An 18264-nucleotide genomic window follows, 5' to 3' on the forward strand; every position below is an offset into this window, starting at 1 on the left:
AATCCTGTGAAGAAGTCAGAGTGGGTAAATAGCTAATCAGAGTTACTAATATAGCATGGAAAGATGGCAGATTATCAAAAGGTATGGTTGGTCATTAAAATTTATAATAGTTGATTTAAATCATAAGAAATTAACACGGCTTATAGAAAACTTAACCAACTTTTATTTTCTAGGATGGCAGTAATTTAACTGAAGTGAAACCCATTTTGGAGGTATGCAAAACCTTAGGATTAATAGTCCCTTCAAATACATTAATATAAATTTCTCCTGCTGAATGGAATAGTTTTAATTAAACTTTACTAACCCTTTTGGTTTAATCCCTGGAGCTGACCTATAAAACACTAGAGGTTTTACATCAAACTGTAAAAATCCTCAAAGCCGAAAGTTAAAGTGATAGCCACAGGGTGGGGAAAAACAATGAAGGATTTACAAACTAGGTCTAGTAAACCAGCAATGCTTTATACAATACAGATCTATATATCTATTATATCTAATTATAAATACATATATAATCTTTAAAATTATTCATTAGGGAAAAGGTAATGGTGGTTTATCAAATAAATTTTCAATATTTTAAAGGCATTAGATTCTCTATAGCAACCACTTTTTTTCTCTCTAAAGACTCATTGGTATGTCAAACAGGAATGAGAGGACCTGCAGATTTATAATTTAACTTGGAAGAAAATGACGAGAGAAATATTATTTTATGAATTCCACTGGTAATAAAATTCCATTGTACTGTTTGATTCTGAACTTCATAAGGGCGGCTTGCCTCCCACACTCTCTGCAATAATAACTAAATAGATAAATAAATAAGTGAAACCAAAGCAAAACCAAACCACTCTCCAATTCTTTAGGCAATGCTTCATAAACGTTTCCCACCCAAGAGCCCCTAATGGAAGAGAAGATTGAACATGCTCCCCAAGGGATCTGCGGCAAGTGTGAAATTTCTTTGAAGTCATCTGTTTTATTTTAAAAATTCATGTGAATTTTGCATTCCACTCCATAATATATATCTGTGTTAATGTAAAATGATGTGTTTTCTCCCAATATCTTTGAGTTACTGAGCTCTAGGAAAATATGCTAAGTTTATACCATAGCTTTGCATCGTCCAAGATGCACACAATTTTAGAAGGTTAGCTTAACAAGGAACGAAGGCAATTTATAAAATACGTTTTCTCATGAATCCCACGTATTTCTTACTTTCAGTTTTCTTTTCACTTCAAGGTAATTTTTTTTTCTTTGTCAGTTAATTTGAGGTCTATAACTTTAGTACTGAGCTGAAATACATTTATTTGCTATAGCAGACAGAAAAGATCCTTATTCTATCAAAATAGGTACTTGGGTTTTAATAATCAAAAAACACAGAAGCGGGGAGGGATACATTAGGTGTATGGGATTAATAGATACACACTATTATATATACAATAGATAGGCAACAGGGATTTACTATATAGCACAGGGAATTATATTCAATAGCTTGCAATAACCTATAATGGAAAAGAATCTGAAAAAAGATATAGGTATATATAACTGAATCACTTTGCTGTACACCTGAAACTAACACAATATTGTTAATCAACTATACTTCAAAAATAAAAATAAAAAATAAAGAGAGAATTTTCAAAGGTATAAGAAAAAAAAACAAAAGAAGATATTAGTAATCATACAATTATTCTTGAAATATGAGTTATATAACTGAATTAGTTTCATCTTATCTGTATCACTCCAGTTTAAAAAGACAGGTACTTTTTTCTTTTTGTAGGCAATCATTTCACAAGGAGATTGTCCAAAATCATGGAAAATGAATTAATATATAGTGTTGATTTATTTTTATTTTTGCTGGTTGGTTGTGGATATAGATATGCTTGCTATATACACAGTACTGGAGGTGACAGAATGTGATTCAAACAGGACTGAAATCTGTATTAAGCAAAAAAGACTAGTTAGACTTAGACACCAAGGAAAAGTATTTAACTGTAAATAAGAAGTTAAGTGGCTTGACCTTTCACACCACATTCTGTTTTTTCTTGCAAACTAAATTCACAAGTATTTTGTTCTAAGGCTTTAGTAGCAAAACATTAAAAAAAAATAAGGAAATGGATTCTGAACAGTGATTTGACAAATAATAGTCAATTGTCTTAGAGGACAGGGCAGGTAAGATTTCCAGGCATATGATGCAGGATGAAATCGTACACAGAGACAGAATTATTAGAGAGGAATAAAAACGGCTCAAGAGAAAATACTTCTGAACACATGAGAACTAGAAGGAAATGAAAGGGGGATGCAAGCAGGCAGAATGTACTTAAGAACTTGTTGAGTTACAAACTCTGAGTCTAAATTTCATAGGGAAATAAAAAGAACTAGTCAAAATAACTTGAGAATGGGGATTGCCACAGCCCAAACACAAAGATAGGAAGAGGATTTCTGGCAAGTCTTTCGAATACAATGGCAGGAAGACTACACGAAAGCAGAAATAAGCAAAATACAACAGAGACGTTTTGCTCTTGAAATGGATAGGAAGAAAGAAGTGGTGATATCGTAAAAGAAAAATATGAAAGGATTTGCCAAAAGCCCAGATGTAGGAAACAAACAAATAGAACTGAGTATAATACATAATTGGCTGAGACTAGAGAAACTATAGGTACCCTTATGACTGTTCTCTTCCAACAAGACAACAGCAACAACTGTAATATTCATTAAATTAAAGGAATTAAAGAAATTTCATTAACTTCATTAAATTCAAGAAATATGTTGAAGATGTGATCAACAATACCAGACTGGCAGAGATGATCACTGAACAATATTACACAAACGACTTTCTGGGTTTTACAGACACACTTTTTTTCTACTTCAACGGACACTTAACAGGTTTATATGGTTTGTAATAAACTCGGGAAACGTATATGCTTTTGAGTCCTTACTGAAAGTCCTCGGAGTTATAGAGAAGCAGAATTACTATAGTGCAGTTTCAAATATAAGATTTACGGCCTACTCTTCTTATCCAAGAGGAAAAATGTACTTCTCCACATACATCACCTCACTTTCAAAAAATGTTTCCTTGACCCTTCCTCCTTTCTTTCACTTTTCAACTTCTTCTAAAAGTAGACAATACTTACTAACCAACAAAGCTAATCCGTTCGAATTAAAGTCTTGGAGACATTTTTGTTCCTCCTCTCCTGTTCTTCACTGGTGCCAGGTTCTGCCCATTCTAGTCCTTAAATGATGCCCTGCCACCTATCTCATCAAGATCAGACTGCTTACCATGACACTGAAGTCTCTGAAATGGCTACCTTACTGCTTCAGCCTGATAGTCAATGACTCTTTCACCATCCTAACACATTCCGCCACTGTGCCTTCTCATATTGTCTATTGTCTGCTCTCTGGACAGCATACCCCTTTTCCATGTCAGTAAAAATCCTATTCTCATGCTTCACCCTGTTGGCCTCCTCTTATCTATCCATTCAAAGTTTCTTTCTCTCTCATCTAAACCACAGTCCATTATCTTTTCCTGTAGCACTTCTCATATTCATCTTTGTTTTATAAAGTATTTGTGTATATGTCTTTTCTTCTCTTCTAGATTTTGAACAAATTCAAGCAAGAACTATCTCACGATCATTTTGATATCACCAACAGCCCCAGAGTATGGTTCCTTTGCAAATAATATACACTTAAGTATTTATGAATTGAAAAAAATATACTATTTGATCAGAGATATGAAAGCTTCAATAACCTAGAGCGCTAAAAAGTAAAGTTGGTCAGAAGCAGGTCATTAAAACACACTATGCTGTCATATACAAGCTAACGGAAACTATCTTCCTGCTTTTCTTATATCAGTAACCAAATAAAAATTACGATTAATGCTTATAGATTATTTAATCCTACTGTTTAAAATATTTACTTAGACAAGATGTAGTCTCCAAGCAGTTACAAATCAATTACCTTTGCTTGCACTTTCCACATGTTCCAGTTCTTCAGGAAATTTCAGGATATCCCGGTATTTTTCCTCACAAATTTCAGCAATAAAATGCAAGAGGGTTGTCTTTTGATCTGCTGATTTAGTATCTCGGATCTGGAATGGAATAACGACAATATTTTTAGTATGTTTTAATAATATATAGAGAGAGACTTTTTCTTTTTTTAAAATTATTATTACTTATTTATTTATTTTTGGCTGAGTTGGGTCTCTTCGTTGCTGCACGCGGGCTTTCTCTAGTTCTGGCGAGCGGGGCTACTCTTCCCTGCAGTGTGCGGGCCCCTCATTGTGGTGGCCTCTCCCATTGGAGAGCACGGGCTCTGGGCGCACGGGCCTCAGCAGCTGTGGCCCACGGGCTCCAGAGTGCCGGCTCAGTAGTTGCGGCGCACGGGCCCAGTTGCTCCATGGGCATGTGGGATCCTCCCGGACCAGGGATTGAACCCATGTCCCCTGCATTGGCAGGTGGATTCCTAACCACTGCGCCACCAGGGAAGCCCAAGAGACTTTTTCTTAAACAAGAGAAATAAATGAATAAATGAACTCAATTCATTGTAACTAATTAAAATTTTTTTTTAAATGTCTGGGGTAGTTCCTACTGGGGTCTAGTGACAATGCTCTGGATTTTAAAATGAACTCCACATTTTAAAAGAGAGAAAGATGACCGAAAAAAGTAAAAAATTAAACATGAATCCGTATTTCTTAAAATGTCTAGATTATTATGGCAAAATGAACTATTCTTTTCATGAGAAAAGAACATTCACTTAAGTATTGATAATAATAGTCCAAGTGAATGTGTGTTTATGTTATCAGCATTCTGTTCTTTGCTTTATCACAGAAATATATTCTTGAAAGCTTGATTCGTCTGTGAGGTAATATTTATTTCTGGCCATTGCTGATGCAAATGAATGTAAAAGAGCAAGCACATTTTACCCTCGTTTACTTGCATGGGCCATCAAAAAAGAATAACTGAAGGCTTTTTATGCTGATTTATAAACAGAATCTGACCACACAATTGTGATAATATGTCAAATTTTATTTGCCTGCCTACACATTGTATCTTCTTTTCAGAGACTCTAGAAAAGGGATGCTGCGGTTAGAATGATAAAAGTCTTTAAAGTATAGGACCAAAAAAACTATGATGAGAATCTAAGTGTTTTCTTTAATATAACTCTCATACTAGACTAAGCTGCAAATAAAATCAAGGATTTACTTCAAAACAAAGGATAAATATGGTATAAAGTATCAACTTTTCTCATTCTATTGGATGACTTAATTCTATAATCCTTAGATGACGGGTTTGTCCACTGATGTTCATACTGATTTGGGGTTTTCAGCTTTAAGGATTACTGTTTAGAATAAATGAATATTCTTTGCAAATAGGTTTATGAAAAGGCTGTGGAGGATATTTAGGTAATTACAGAGTAATTTAATCCTTATTGTTTTAGTATCTAAGGAAAAAAATCGTATTTAATCAATCAGTCCCATACTTTTTGTGCTACAGCCTTCTAACAACTGTTACGTTCCAATGATATGAGCAACTTAAGAGAAATGTTAGTCTTCAGGCTCAGAACAAACAGCCACAGGAAGCATGATGCTGATAACTGAAGTGGCCACAATGATTTATTTTAGAATTTCTGGGATTACTATTTATCCCATGTAGGTAAAATATTTAAAATTTTGCATTATTATGCTGATCCACCAAACACTTTTAAGTACTACAAGGTTGAAATGACACAATTCAAGAACGAGCTATAAGAACAAAAACCAACAAAAACCTCAAGGGCAACTTGTCTTAAGTAAGGCTTGCAGCTGTAGAAGAATCAATGGGAGGTTCACTTTCCTAAAGAGAGGCCTTTACCAGAGATTGCAGTGTTATATGTTCACAAAGTGCATCCCGAATATTCCAAGTAATAAGGAAATAAACATTTTCTTTTTTTCTTACAAATTAATTGAATTCCTAAATCCTAAAAACATTAGGAGCTTAGGGAAACTGAAGGCATATCTTCCTAAAGGAAAGGCAATTGATCTATATTTTGTGAATTCTATGGAAACAAATTATTTACACATACGCATACACACACACACCCCAACTACAAAAACCCACCCAATTTTTTAGGACACTAAATTGTACAAGTATATCATAATTTTTTTTTTAAATGCACATGGCGAATACAAGAAAGGAAAACACAAAAATAGAAAAATAGCACTGTGCTCATATGGCAATCTTCTGGGTGATTTAAAAATTTCCTTTTTGACATGCATGCTTATAAGTGCTTAATTTTCAGAAACTGTATTTGATAAATATTTATCCAGAAGGAGGGCCATAAATTTAATTCCTGTTAGAAAATTTAGTAGAGTCAATGGTTACATTTTTAAAAGATAAACAATACATAACATTTATATCATTAACTATTAAATATCTTTGTCGAAATCAGAAAGAGGGGTAGACAGAGTATGCATGTATTTTTTTAGAATTGTAACATTCCCTTCAAAGCAGGGACAAAGATGGCCAAGTGCCTATCCTGTCAAGCTGAGAAATACCTTGGTATGGTAGACAAACTGCTAAATTTGTATTGCAATATTTATTTTTTACATAACCTTAACACCAGGAGTTCATCTTAAGGTTTCAAACTGGCAGGGAATATGTGGTCTTTCAAATTTTTCTTTATGTGCATGATACTTAGACCAATCATTTAAAAATGAATATATTTATATTATATATATATTTAATGTATATATAAAGGGAATTCCCTGGCAGTCCAGTGGTTAGGACTTGGCACTTTCACTGCTGTGGGCCCGGGTTTGATCCCTGGTCGGGGAACTAAGGTTCTGCAAGCCATGCGGCGTGGTCAAAAACAAATGAATATATAATATTAAAATATAAAGGCAAAGCATTTTTACTTATTAAAGTATATTTACTTTGTATTATCATGTCTTCAGTCTCTCTTACCACATCTACATGATCCACACATTAGCCATCATCTCTCTCAGGACCTATTGTGTGGTTCGATGTCAAGTACAGAAGGCAATTAAGAACATTCACCTTCATCACTTCTAATGGCTAATGGCATTTATGCAATAATTTGCCCTTCCAAGTGTACTAGCTGGATATAGACATCTCTCGGGTTAGTACAAAGGTAATCTAACCTGAGTATGTTCAGAATCACTTCCAAAGTGTTTGGGTTAGTTTATTAAGAAATAAAATTTTCTTCCCTTCGATATCGGGTTAACTCAAAATTATGTTATTTTTACATTAACATCAAATATTCCAATAATACTTGTCCAGTTTGCCAGAGTCTCACTGGTAGCTATTCCGTAAGCATTTCAAGGTTCACTCCAGCCAGGAGCCAAGTGCCATTTTGCATCGTAGACTGTGCTTTCCCTCTCACCAGCTAGGCAGGGGTATGAGATAGATATAGGACTTCTCTTTATAACATGCAAAAGGATGAACAAAATGGTCACCCTATAATCCTCTGTCTTGTATATATTTTCAAACAATAAAAACACAAACAGTAGTTCTAGAAATTGGAATTATTTGAAAAACTAACATTTTATAATATCTTAATAAGGTGAGTTATTAACGAATGATAACAAAAAAAGAGTAGTTCACTATATTCACTGATAAAGTGCCATCAGTTAATAAACCATATAGCAATTTTAATTATAATCCTCTGAACAATAAACGTTACACATAAAGATTAATAACTGAATTTATACTAACTGTATCTACCTAATCTTTAATAACTTTCTGAAATGGTACATGAATACAAAATACCTTTAACAAATTAACACCTATTTCTCTAGCAAATTCTGATCATTTCTTTTTTTCTAATAAACAGGACTGTTATATTATGAAAGATAATATTTATATGTGATGTGTTCAAATACATTTCCAAAACTTCAGTTAGGCAGATAGCAAAATATCTGAATAACTAATTGCCTTGTAAAAGATTTTTTTTATTTTGAATACTCTCATTCAAGCCTGAAAACCTGCAGTCTCTACCCTGTTTTTGAAATCAGGAGGTTTGAACACACAGAAGCCAGCACACAGCCAGAGAGCCTGAGCAAACAACATTTTAATCACCTACGTCAGTCACACACAATCTTTCTTCGAAGGACCCCTTCTATAGGTAATTTTCCCTTCTACTGAGATCTTAAGCCTATTTCTTCTTGCTCTGTCGTCAGTGGAAACTGAAAATAACTGGTTGCTATCCTCTGTATAACCACCTCTCAGAGAATGAAAGCTCCCTTCTCAGGTGTCCTGTTCTCTTAAACCAAACAATTTCAGTTCATTTAACCTCGCCACACAGGAGTTAGTTTTCAAATGTTTAATTTTGTTAGGATGATTAGAACCCATTCAAAGTTTCCACTGCAAAGTCTCCCTTCAGCTACTAGAAAAGCACACAAACTTCTTGGTTTTACATTTAAGGCCCTTTTAGAGCTGGCCCTTGCCTACCTTTCTAATGTGTCCCCTGCTGCTTCCTGGGGTCTACCCTTCACTTCAGTCTGATTACAACTGCTTGAACATACCATGCAATGTCATACCACTGTGCTTTTGTACATCTTGCTCTCTCTCTAGACCCTCCTCTTTTTTTTTTTTTTTTCTATCTGCCAAGTGAATACCTACTCAAATTTCAAGACTACTCAACTACCCCCTCCTTTCTGAAGACTCCTCTAAGGAGTAATTGATGCCTTCCTTTGCCATATTCCTTCACTATAAACATTTCAACACAGTAGTTTCTTCCAGTCAGTGTGAGCTCTTTCAAGGGAAGAGACCCTGTTTTACTAATTTTTATTATCCACGGTACCTAGGAGCATGCTAGGACATACCAGGGAGGCAATCAATGTTTTCTGAATGAAGACTTCTCTCCACTTGCGTGGGCTATAGAGCAATACTTCTAAATTCAACTCTACTCTTGTTAAGTATGTGTGTGTACATACATATACATATACATTATATATATATATATATGTATGTATATATATATATATATACAGAGAGACTGACCCCAAAGCCCAGACTCTTCCAGGACACCATATTTGTTGAGAGTTATGTGAGAGTGAATGCCAGAATAAAGTTACAATGTGCCCCTTGGGAAATGAAGCACTATACGTTTATAAGGGGAGACAGGAGCAAAGCGATTATGAATGTAGAAGTACATTCGATGATCCACTGTGGGCTGGACACTAGGGATCAGAGATAAACAATGCATGGTACTTTCAAAGCCTCAGGGAACCCAGAATTTAGGAGACAACACAAAATTATACAGAAAGGAGATGACGTAGGAGAGTAATTTGGTGGTAAATGTCAAGGACTGATATAGTTAAAATGATAACTATGGTACATGTAAACAAAGGCAGAGAACAGACAAATTCAAGACACATTGTGAAGACAAACAGGATTAAGTCACTGAAAAGAAATACTTGGGATGAGGGAAAGGGAAAAATCAAAGACTCCAAAAGTTTTTAGTTCTGGTGATTAAAAGAATGGTTGTATTGTGTCAATGATAAGGAAGCAATAACTCTAGAGTAAGCTGGCTTTGGGAAGGAGGTGGCAGTTCATTTTTTCAACATAAGTGGTAGGTAGCTATGTGGAGCTAATCTATGAGAAGGTGGTCATGGCCATTCCATCCTCTCTGCTTCATTTTATCCTATATGATTTCACCTAATAATGCTTCTTAAACATCCGTATGATCACGTCACTCTCTTCCTTCAAAAATTCCAATGGTTCTCTACAACTCATATAATAAAGTTCACATTTCTAATCAGAACAGTTATTGAGCACAGCCTTTGGATTCAGACAGAACTGGGTTTGAACCTTGACTCTACCATTCACTAGTTGTGTGACCTTGGGCAAGTGACCTAAACAATCTATGTCTCAGCTTTCTCATCCGTAAAATGGGCATTAGATAACACTTGTAGAATTGAATAAGATAATGTATTATCATGACCATGATCATCATCCAGATTAGAAGTGATGAGAGGCTACTTTAGCTTCCCATCTTCACACAGAGTAAGTCATTACCATAACCTAAAAGTCCCTCTGTGGTCTGGTCCCCCATTACCACTGAGATCTTATTTCTAGCTATTATCCCTCAGCAGCCCCCTTCAACCATGCTGGCCTTCATTCAGCTGCTCCTTGAATTCACTAGGCATGTGTCTTACTCAGTGTCTGTGCATGTGCTTTCTCTCTGCCTGGAAGGTTTCGCTTTTACTCACTTGCATGCCTAGTTCCTTCCCATCTTTCAAGATCTATACTCAGAAGTCACTTTCTCATTATGGTCTTTCCTAGCTACTCTATCTAAAATTGCAGTCCACTCTCAAAACACCTCTTACCTCTTTCCCTCTTTTATTTTTCTCCATAGCGATTATCACAAATATACTATGTACCCTATTTATTTATTTATTGTCTGTCTCTCTCTGCTACAACATCAGCTACACAAGTACAGGGTATTTTTTTTCTTTTGTCTGCTTTGTGCACTTTCATACACTCAGCAACTAGAACAACGGCTGGCACATAACAGGCACTTAATACATATTTACTGAATGCACGGATGGATGAAGGTTTCCACCCATTTTCTTATGCTCTTCCTGACCTTAAATGCCTTCTTCCTTCATCAGGTGGTAGTAGCCTGTACCTCCTTTAAGGCGGAGGAGAACAAATATTTTTAACCCATCTGTCATGTGCTTACGGGCCAGACACTTTGATAAGTGTTTTATATGGGTCACCTTTTTAAAAAAATCCTCAAAAGAATTCAGTTACTTAGTTATTAACAAGCCCATTTTATAGGTAAGAGACCAGGTTTAGAGTGCTTAAGTAACTTGACCTAGGTAAACAGATAATAAGACCTCGTGCCAGAACACAACATGGTTAACTTATGTACACTGGGTGTCTAATGCATAGTGGACTGAATTAAGTGTCATGGATGATGAAGGTGATGGGAGTTGGGGGCCAGGTCATTCAGGGAGAGCGGGGCTAATGATCCTCTCTTAACTTTCCTGAACAGAATTAATAAATTCTGTTTTTATTTTCCCATAGTGCCTTATATATACTCTAGTTACAGGGTTTATTCCACAATATATAATTTTGTTTATGCAAGGAGTCTCATCTACCAAATTGTGAACTCCTTAAGAAAGAGGAATACATCAATTTTGTTCAGTAAATGTTTGTTGAATGAATAAATGCTACAGAGAGGCCAAAGATAATGAGGACTGACTTGATGACTAGAGAAATCTTTGGTGACCTTCAAGCACAGTTTCAATACAGTGCCAGGGGTGCAGACTTAAAAACAATGCACAGCCAGAAAGAGGAGGTAACATGTAAGGTAATTTATTGAAAATATTGATTATGGATAACAAATAACTAGATAATAAAGGGGGCAGCAGAGCTGGCAGCTGGAAAATGGTGAGGCTAGTAAGGAAGGTTATTATAATTATTGGTACCGAATACGTTCAGCATAATTAGGCCTGTGGGGATCAGGCAATGGAAGAAATAAGAATTAAAAATCATGAGAAAGGAAAATGGACAGACACTGACTATTTCACTGGTTCTCAAACCGTGGTCCCTGAACCAGCAGTATCAGCATCACCTGTGAACTTGACAGAAATGCAAATTTGGGGGCCACACACCAAATTGACCGAATTAGAAACTCTGAGGGCAGAGTCCATCAATATGTGATTTAATATACTGGCCAAAAAATTCTGATAGCACCTGCAGGTGATTCTGAGGCATGCTAAAGTTTGAGAACCACTAGACTTCTTTGAAGGAAATTTCCAGGCAAGAAAATGCTTGGCAATTGTCCACAGCTTGCTTGGGCCCTCTCATAATTACTTTCACATATAAAAAGTTGAAGTGCCGATATGATTTCAAAGCTTAGTGTCAATTCAAAACTAGAGAGGAACAGGCTAGCAATCTGTGGCATCTGAAGGACAGAATCACTCTGAATGTTCTTAATTTACATTAAAAATGAGACTGATTTGTATCATAATTTACCATCTACTTATGTAAGAGTAGATGACTCAAACAGTATGTCCCATGCTGTGAACATTCTAAATACATTGTTCATAAGTCTTTTAAACTGTCCCTCATCCTTCACCCAAAACTGTATTGAAAGTACACTCACATGATGTTGCAGTGTGTCTTGTCTACTCTGTATTTTCAGAGGGATGGACTAGGTAACCCAGGAGATCGTTTACCCCTTCCAACTCTAACTCAAGCTGCAAACTCACTTCTTACTGGCAAATCTGAATTAGTGTTTAAATATTTACTCAAGAATTTTTGAATCAGAATAACAAATGTCAGTTGCAGACATCAGGTTTCAATGCTTTCCCTAAAAAGTCTTGCCTTGCAAATGTATTTCACCAGTCCTAATTTCCGGGCTAATGTGTACTGGCTCTAAGTAGACAAACACCATGACCCATATGTGAAACAGAGTTTCTTCGCATGAACCTACAGAGATCAGACAACAGCGGGTGAATGTAAAGAGAAAGAGGGCAAAAGGGCGGAAGCATCATCCCTGTCCATGACGCAGGCACATTCTGATACTGCATCTCCAATGTCGGCAACAGCATTTGCAGTGGAAGGCCAAGAATGAGAATGTGTTCCTGCGTTACCACAAACTATGTAGGAACAAAGTTGTGGACCGTATGCCCCCAGCTAAAGAAATCTTACATCCAACTTGCAGAGTGGCCCAGAGAATTCTCAGAATGACTAAACAAGCAAATATTCAGCCAGCTGCCAGAGAATATTCTCTTCCAGAAGAAGCAAGAATGTGCAGGATAAACACCAGGTTTTCTTGCATGAATTGCTGTAGAATGAATATCAGAGATGAAACTGATTTTCATGTAAAGATTGTAAGAAATGCCGTGGTAAGGCAGAGTGGACGTTACTTAAGGAAAATTTTCAGGATGCGTTTAAGCAGGTCTAAGAGTATTAAGACTTCAATGTGATATAATCTAAAATATACAACAAAGTAGTGAATGTAACGAAAAAGAAGTAGACTCAGATTTAGAGAGTAAACTAGTGGTTATCAGTGGGGAGAGGGAAGGGGGAGGAGGGGCAAGATAGGAGTAGAGGATTAAGAGGTACAAATTGTTATGTATCAAATAAGCTACAAGGATATATTGTACAACACGGGGAATATAGCCAATATTTTATAATAACTATAATGGAGTACGACCATTAATTTTTTTTTTAAATTGTGACTCACTATATTGTACACCTGTAACTTACATAATATTGTACAGCAACTATACTTCAATAAAAATTGAAAAAAACTTCAATGTGAGATAAAAGTCCATGTCTCTAGACTGTATCAGAAGGAAGGCCTTTCTAGACACATCCCCTCCTTTTTCCCCTGGTGTTTATACAAATGGCCACATGAAATTCAGCAAACTTATCAACAGGTCCTTTACTCAGGAAAACCCAGCATTGCCTAATCCCTCTGTGTCAAGAAAAGGGTTCTGACGGATAGCAATGCCACATGATCCACATTTACATCGAATTGTCCTTAGAAGGAAAGGAGATAGTGAAATGCAGTGAAGGAATCTGGTTGAATCATTGGAATAAACCCACCTAGATTATCAATACGATCAGATCATTCAACTTCAGTTCTTTTAGCAAAAATTTTCCCTAATCATGGCTCCTATTTTCCCTATTATATTTGTATATTCATGGAACAGTTAATATTTAAGCAATCAGGAATGCTCCAGTGCATATACCAAAACAACTACTACTGCATGCCAGTCTTGGTACAGCACGTGAATTCTAATGTTTGTCTCCTTTATTTAAACAAAATTAAGTTCTGTGCTCTCTGCCAAGGGTTGTTTACAAATTATTGCTTTCTTCAACACCACCACACGCTGCAATAACATTGAGAAAGATAATGTATTTTTAAGGATTGCAATTACCATAAAGACATTAGCTTTACAGCGGAGACCAGACAGGTTTCATACACGCTTTCCTGGCTTTATTTCTAACTCTCACCCAAAATGCTTTTCTGGGTACTACATGACCAGGGCTGACGCTAATTCAGCCAAATGTAATCTAGGGTAGAAAGATGTCTTAATTCTTTATGTAGGCCTGACTGTCCCGTTTTTATGCTCTTGATTTCGGTATTAAGTGGTATTTCTTATAAAAAGGGAACAGATGATATCAACTGTGTAAAAATCAAGCAGTATAAGAGTTTTACACTTGTTAGCATAATTTATGGCAGCAATCTGTGAAAGGAGGGCTTAAACTTGAAACCATGACAACATGAAAATGGCATAAGGATTCATCTCAATTGCACCTCCAGGCCCAGCAGGACAGTGGCGATGTGAGTTTCCCGGAGAGGCAAATTTTGCTTTCCTGTTCTTCCTGCTTCACCTCTCACCATTTCCCCTTCTAGCCCTACTTACGCATTCAGGGAGAATATCCTGCATATGCGTTAGCCTGAAGTAGCCAGCACCAGTGGCAAATCAACAACCATTTTGTCCTTATTTGAGGAAAGGCCAGAAAGACTTAATGAATTATGTCTATACTTTAAAAAGAAAATCTGGTCTGGCACTTTCAACAGCTCTTAGTTAATCAACTGCCTATAGGAGGCTTACCAAATAGAAGTTCTTCTGAGAATGGTTTCAACAAAATCAAGTTATTCTAAATCGGTATAGAAATAGTTTACAAGCATGAACATCCCTAAGGTCTTCAGTGGTTTCTCTCAGAAATGGTTTAAACATTTAACTAAAACTTGTGACCATTATTGTCATGAGGATTTTACTTAACAAAACTGTTTTATATGCATGAGGTTTGAGAGTGGGTGGAAGAGTTTTTTGTTTTTTTTTTTCTGTACATAGCTTTAAAGATTATCACCACCACCAACTGGGTGTATAGAATTGATCTTGCTATCTATATACAGTGTAAATAAATGACATTTGGAGGTGCAACACTAGTGGTTTTAGCTATTTAAGAACAACCTTTAATAAGGCCCAAGATATGTAATTTTGCTAAAGTATAATTAGAATCTGGCATAATTAGAATCTGAGGAGCAGCTACTTAGGGGTGAGTTACATAATTAGCTATGTCCATTCATTTGTTTTCATGACTGTATATTATTCCACCACATGAAAATAATTAATTTTAGTTACAGTCCCGTGTTGACCATTTCCATTATCTAGTTTCCTTTTTTTGGGGGGTGGGGGAGTCATTATTACTGATTTTCTTATAGATAATGGTGCCGTGAACATTCTTTTATTATAGTAAAATACACATAAAATAAAATTTACCATTTTAAGCATTTTTAAGTATACAGCAAAGTGGTGTTAAGTACATTCAACACTGTGTGCAACCATCACCACTGTCCATCTCCAGAACTTTTTCCCATACTGAAACTGTACCCATTAAACAGTAATTCCCCATCCCCCTCTCCCCTCCCCACCCCCTAGCAACCACTACTCTACTTTCTGTCTCTATTAATTTGTCTATTCTAGGTACCTCAATTAAGTGGAATTATCAATATTTGTCCTAATGTGTCTGGCTTATTACACTTAGCATAATGTCTTCAAGGTTCATCCATGCTGTAGGATATACCAGAATTTCCTTCTTTTTAAAGGCTGAATAATATCCCTTTGTATGTATATACCACATTTTGCTCATCCATTCATCTGTCAGTGGACACTTAGGTTGCTCACACCTTTGGCTATTGTGAATATAATGCTGCCATGAATACTGGTATACAAATATGTGTTCAAGTCTCTGCTTTCAATTCTTTTACGTGTACATCCAGAAGTGGAATGCTGCATCATACAGTAATTCCATGTTTAATTTTTTGAGTAACTACCATACTATTTTCCACAGGGGCTGGACCATTTAACATTCACACAAGTCAATCCACAAGGGTGCCAATTTCTCCATTTCCTCTCTAACACTTTTGTTTTCTGTTTTTTTAGATAATAGCCATCCTAATGGATATGAAGTGGTATCTCATTGTGGTTTTGATTCACATTTCCCTAATGATTAGTGATGTTGAACATATTTTCATGTGCTCATTGGCCATCTTCTTTAGAAAAATGTCTTAAAATCTTTTGCTCATTTTTGAATTAGGTTGTTTGTGTTTTGTTGTTGTTGTTGTTCAGTTGTAGGAGTTCTTTATGTATTTTGGATATTAATCCTTTATCAGATATGTGATTTACAAATACTTTCTCCCATTCTATGGGTTGTCTTTTTACTCTATTGATAATGATTATTTCTTTACATGTCTACAGAGTGATTATTCTTGTACATGTCTCCAGAGTCCTTATGTAAGCGCTTATCTAGAGAATATACTAGGAGTTGCATTTCTGGTTATTGTATCTTCAGCGTTTCTAAATTTTACCAAATTGTTTTCCAAAATAGAGGTACCAAGTTACATTCTCACCAGTAGTTCCCCTTGACACATATTCTTCGTCATACTTGATATTATCAGAATTTTTAAAATTTTGCCCATCTCACAGGTATGAAATGATACGTCCTTATGGTTTAATTGTAGGTGTGAATACAAAATGGTACAGGCATTTTGGAAAACAGTATCTTTTAAAATTAAACCTTACTTTCCATAAGACACAGCACTCCCAGTCCTAGGTATTTACCCAAGATAAAAGAAATTTATGTCCTGTACATGAATATTAAGAGCAGCATTATTTGTAATAGACACAAAGTAGAAACAACCCAAATGTCCATCAACTGATGAATAAAAATGTGGTATATGCATACAGTGGAATATTATTCAGTAATAAAAATGAACTACTAATATATGCCACAATATTATGCTGAGTGAAAGCCACACCAAATACAAAGTAACACAAAAGACTACGTTATTGGATGATCTCATTCATATGAAATTCTAGAAAAAGGTAAAACTATAGTGACCGAAAGCAAATAAGAGGTTGCCTGGAGCTGGGATTGGGGATTGACTGCAAAGGGGCATGAAGAAACTACAGGTTGATAGAACCGTTTCGTGCCTTGATTGCAGTATATACAAATAACAAATTTAATCAGACTGTATACTTAAAAATGAGTCAATTTGACTGTATGTCAATTATATTTTAGTTAAGTTACTTTAAAAAATTACAGGTTAAGTTCAAATCTCTCTTGATTGTGAACATATTTTACTTCTGAAATAATTAACACAACAAACAAACAAAAGACCTATGGAGATGCTTTCAGAAATTGACAAGTACCCAGGCCTTTCTCTATATTTCTCGTATATTTCATGAAAGCTGAAACTTGTAAACATGAAAAGATTTGAATGAACCAGGCTGTGGCTGATGAAAAATCCTTGGAATCATACATCAGCATCTCTCCCCAAATCTTTCAATAGCTTACAACGCTTTTCAACTTCCTTCAGCACAGGTTTCCAAAGTAAAATATTCTGTTTTGATATAAGTATCTAATAAGGAGTTTGCAATTAACATATACACACTACTATATATAAAATAGACAACGGACAAGGACCTACTGTATAGCAGGGGTCCCCAACCCCCGGGCCACAAACTGGTACGGGTCTTTGGCCTGTTAGGAACCGGGCCGCACAGCAGGAGATGAGCAGCGGGCTGGCCAGCAAGCAAAGCTTCATCTGCCGCTCCCCAGGGCTCCCTGTCGCTTGCATTACCCCCCGAACCATCCCCCTCACCCCGCCCCCAGTCCGTGGAAAAACTGTCTTCCACGAAACTGGTCCCTGGTGCCAAAAAGTTTGGGGCTGGTGCTATATAGCACAGCAAACTATACTCAGTATTCTGTAATAATATATATGGGAAAAGAATATGAAAAAGAATATATAAACATATATGTATAACTGAATCACTCTTCTGTACACCTGAAACTAATACAACATTGTAAATCAACTATATTTCAATAAAAATTTTAAAAAAGTATCTAGTTATTTGCTTGTATTTTAAGATTCAGTTCCTTTTTCTAAATAGTGAACTTCTGAATAGCTTATATTTCCTCATACTAAGTTGCTTGGATTCCAAAGAGTGATCCCTCACACAGAGCATTAAACAGTGACTTTCTTCATTCTTATTTAATTTATCTGAAAAATCTCAGGACATTCTCTTGTCAAAAGAAATATTACTTGATTTTTTTTTGTCCAATTAGCGAATAAGGAAGGGTAGAGACACATAACAGTCATACAGTGGTACCATTATATTAATGTTTTTGAACAGGTACTGATTAATTTTGTCCAAAATTTTAAAAATAATAAGACCTAATTATAGAAAGCAGGTAGAAACTTATGAAAAGCAGTTTTAAAGATACTCTTACTGTACCATAAAAG

The 18264-nt window shown here is 35.8% G+C and overlaps 1 protein-coding gene across 1 annotated transcript in view; it reads right to left on the reverse strand.

Moving 5' to 3' along the window:
- Positions 1–18264, reverse strand: part of DIAPH2 (diaphanous related formin 2) — an 890580-nt gene that overhangs the window by 415824 nt on the left and 456492 nt on the right. The window contains exon 23 of the mRNA XM_060003112.1: positions 3943–4072. Coding sequence (XP_059859095.1) covers positions 3943–4072 — 130 coding nt within the window. The remainder of the gene's footprint in view (positions 1–3942; positions 4073–18264) is intronic.

This window comes from Delphinus delphis, chromosome X, assembly GCF_949987515.2.
Source record: "Delphinus delphis chromosome X, mDelDel1.2, whole genome shotgun sequence".
Classification (NCBI taxonomy): domain Eukaryota; kingdom Metazoa; phylum Chordata; class Mammalia; order Artiodactyla; family Delphinidae; genus Delphinus; species Delphinus delphis.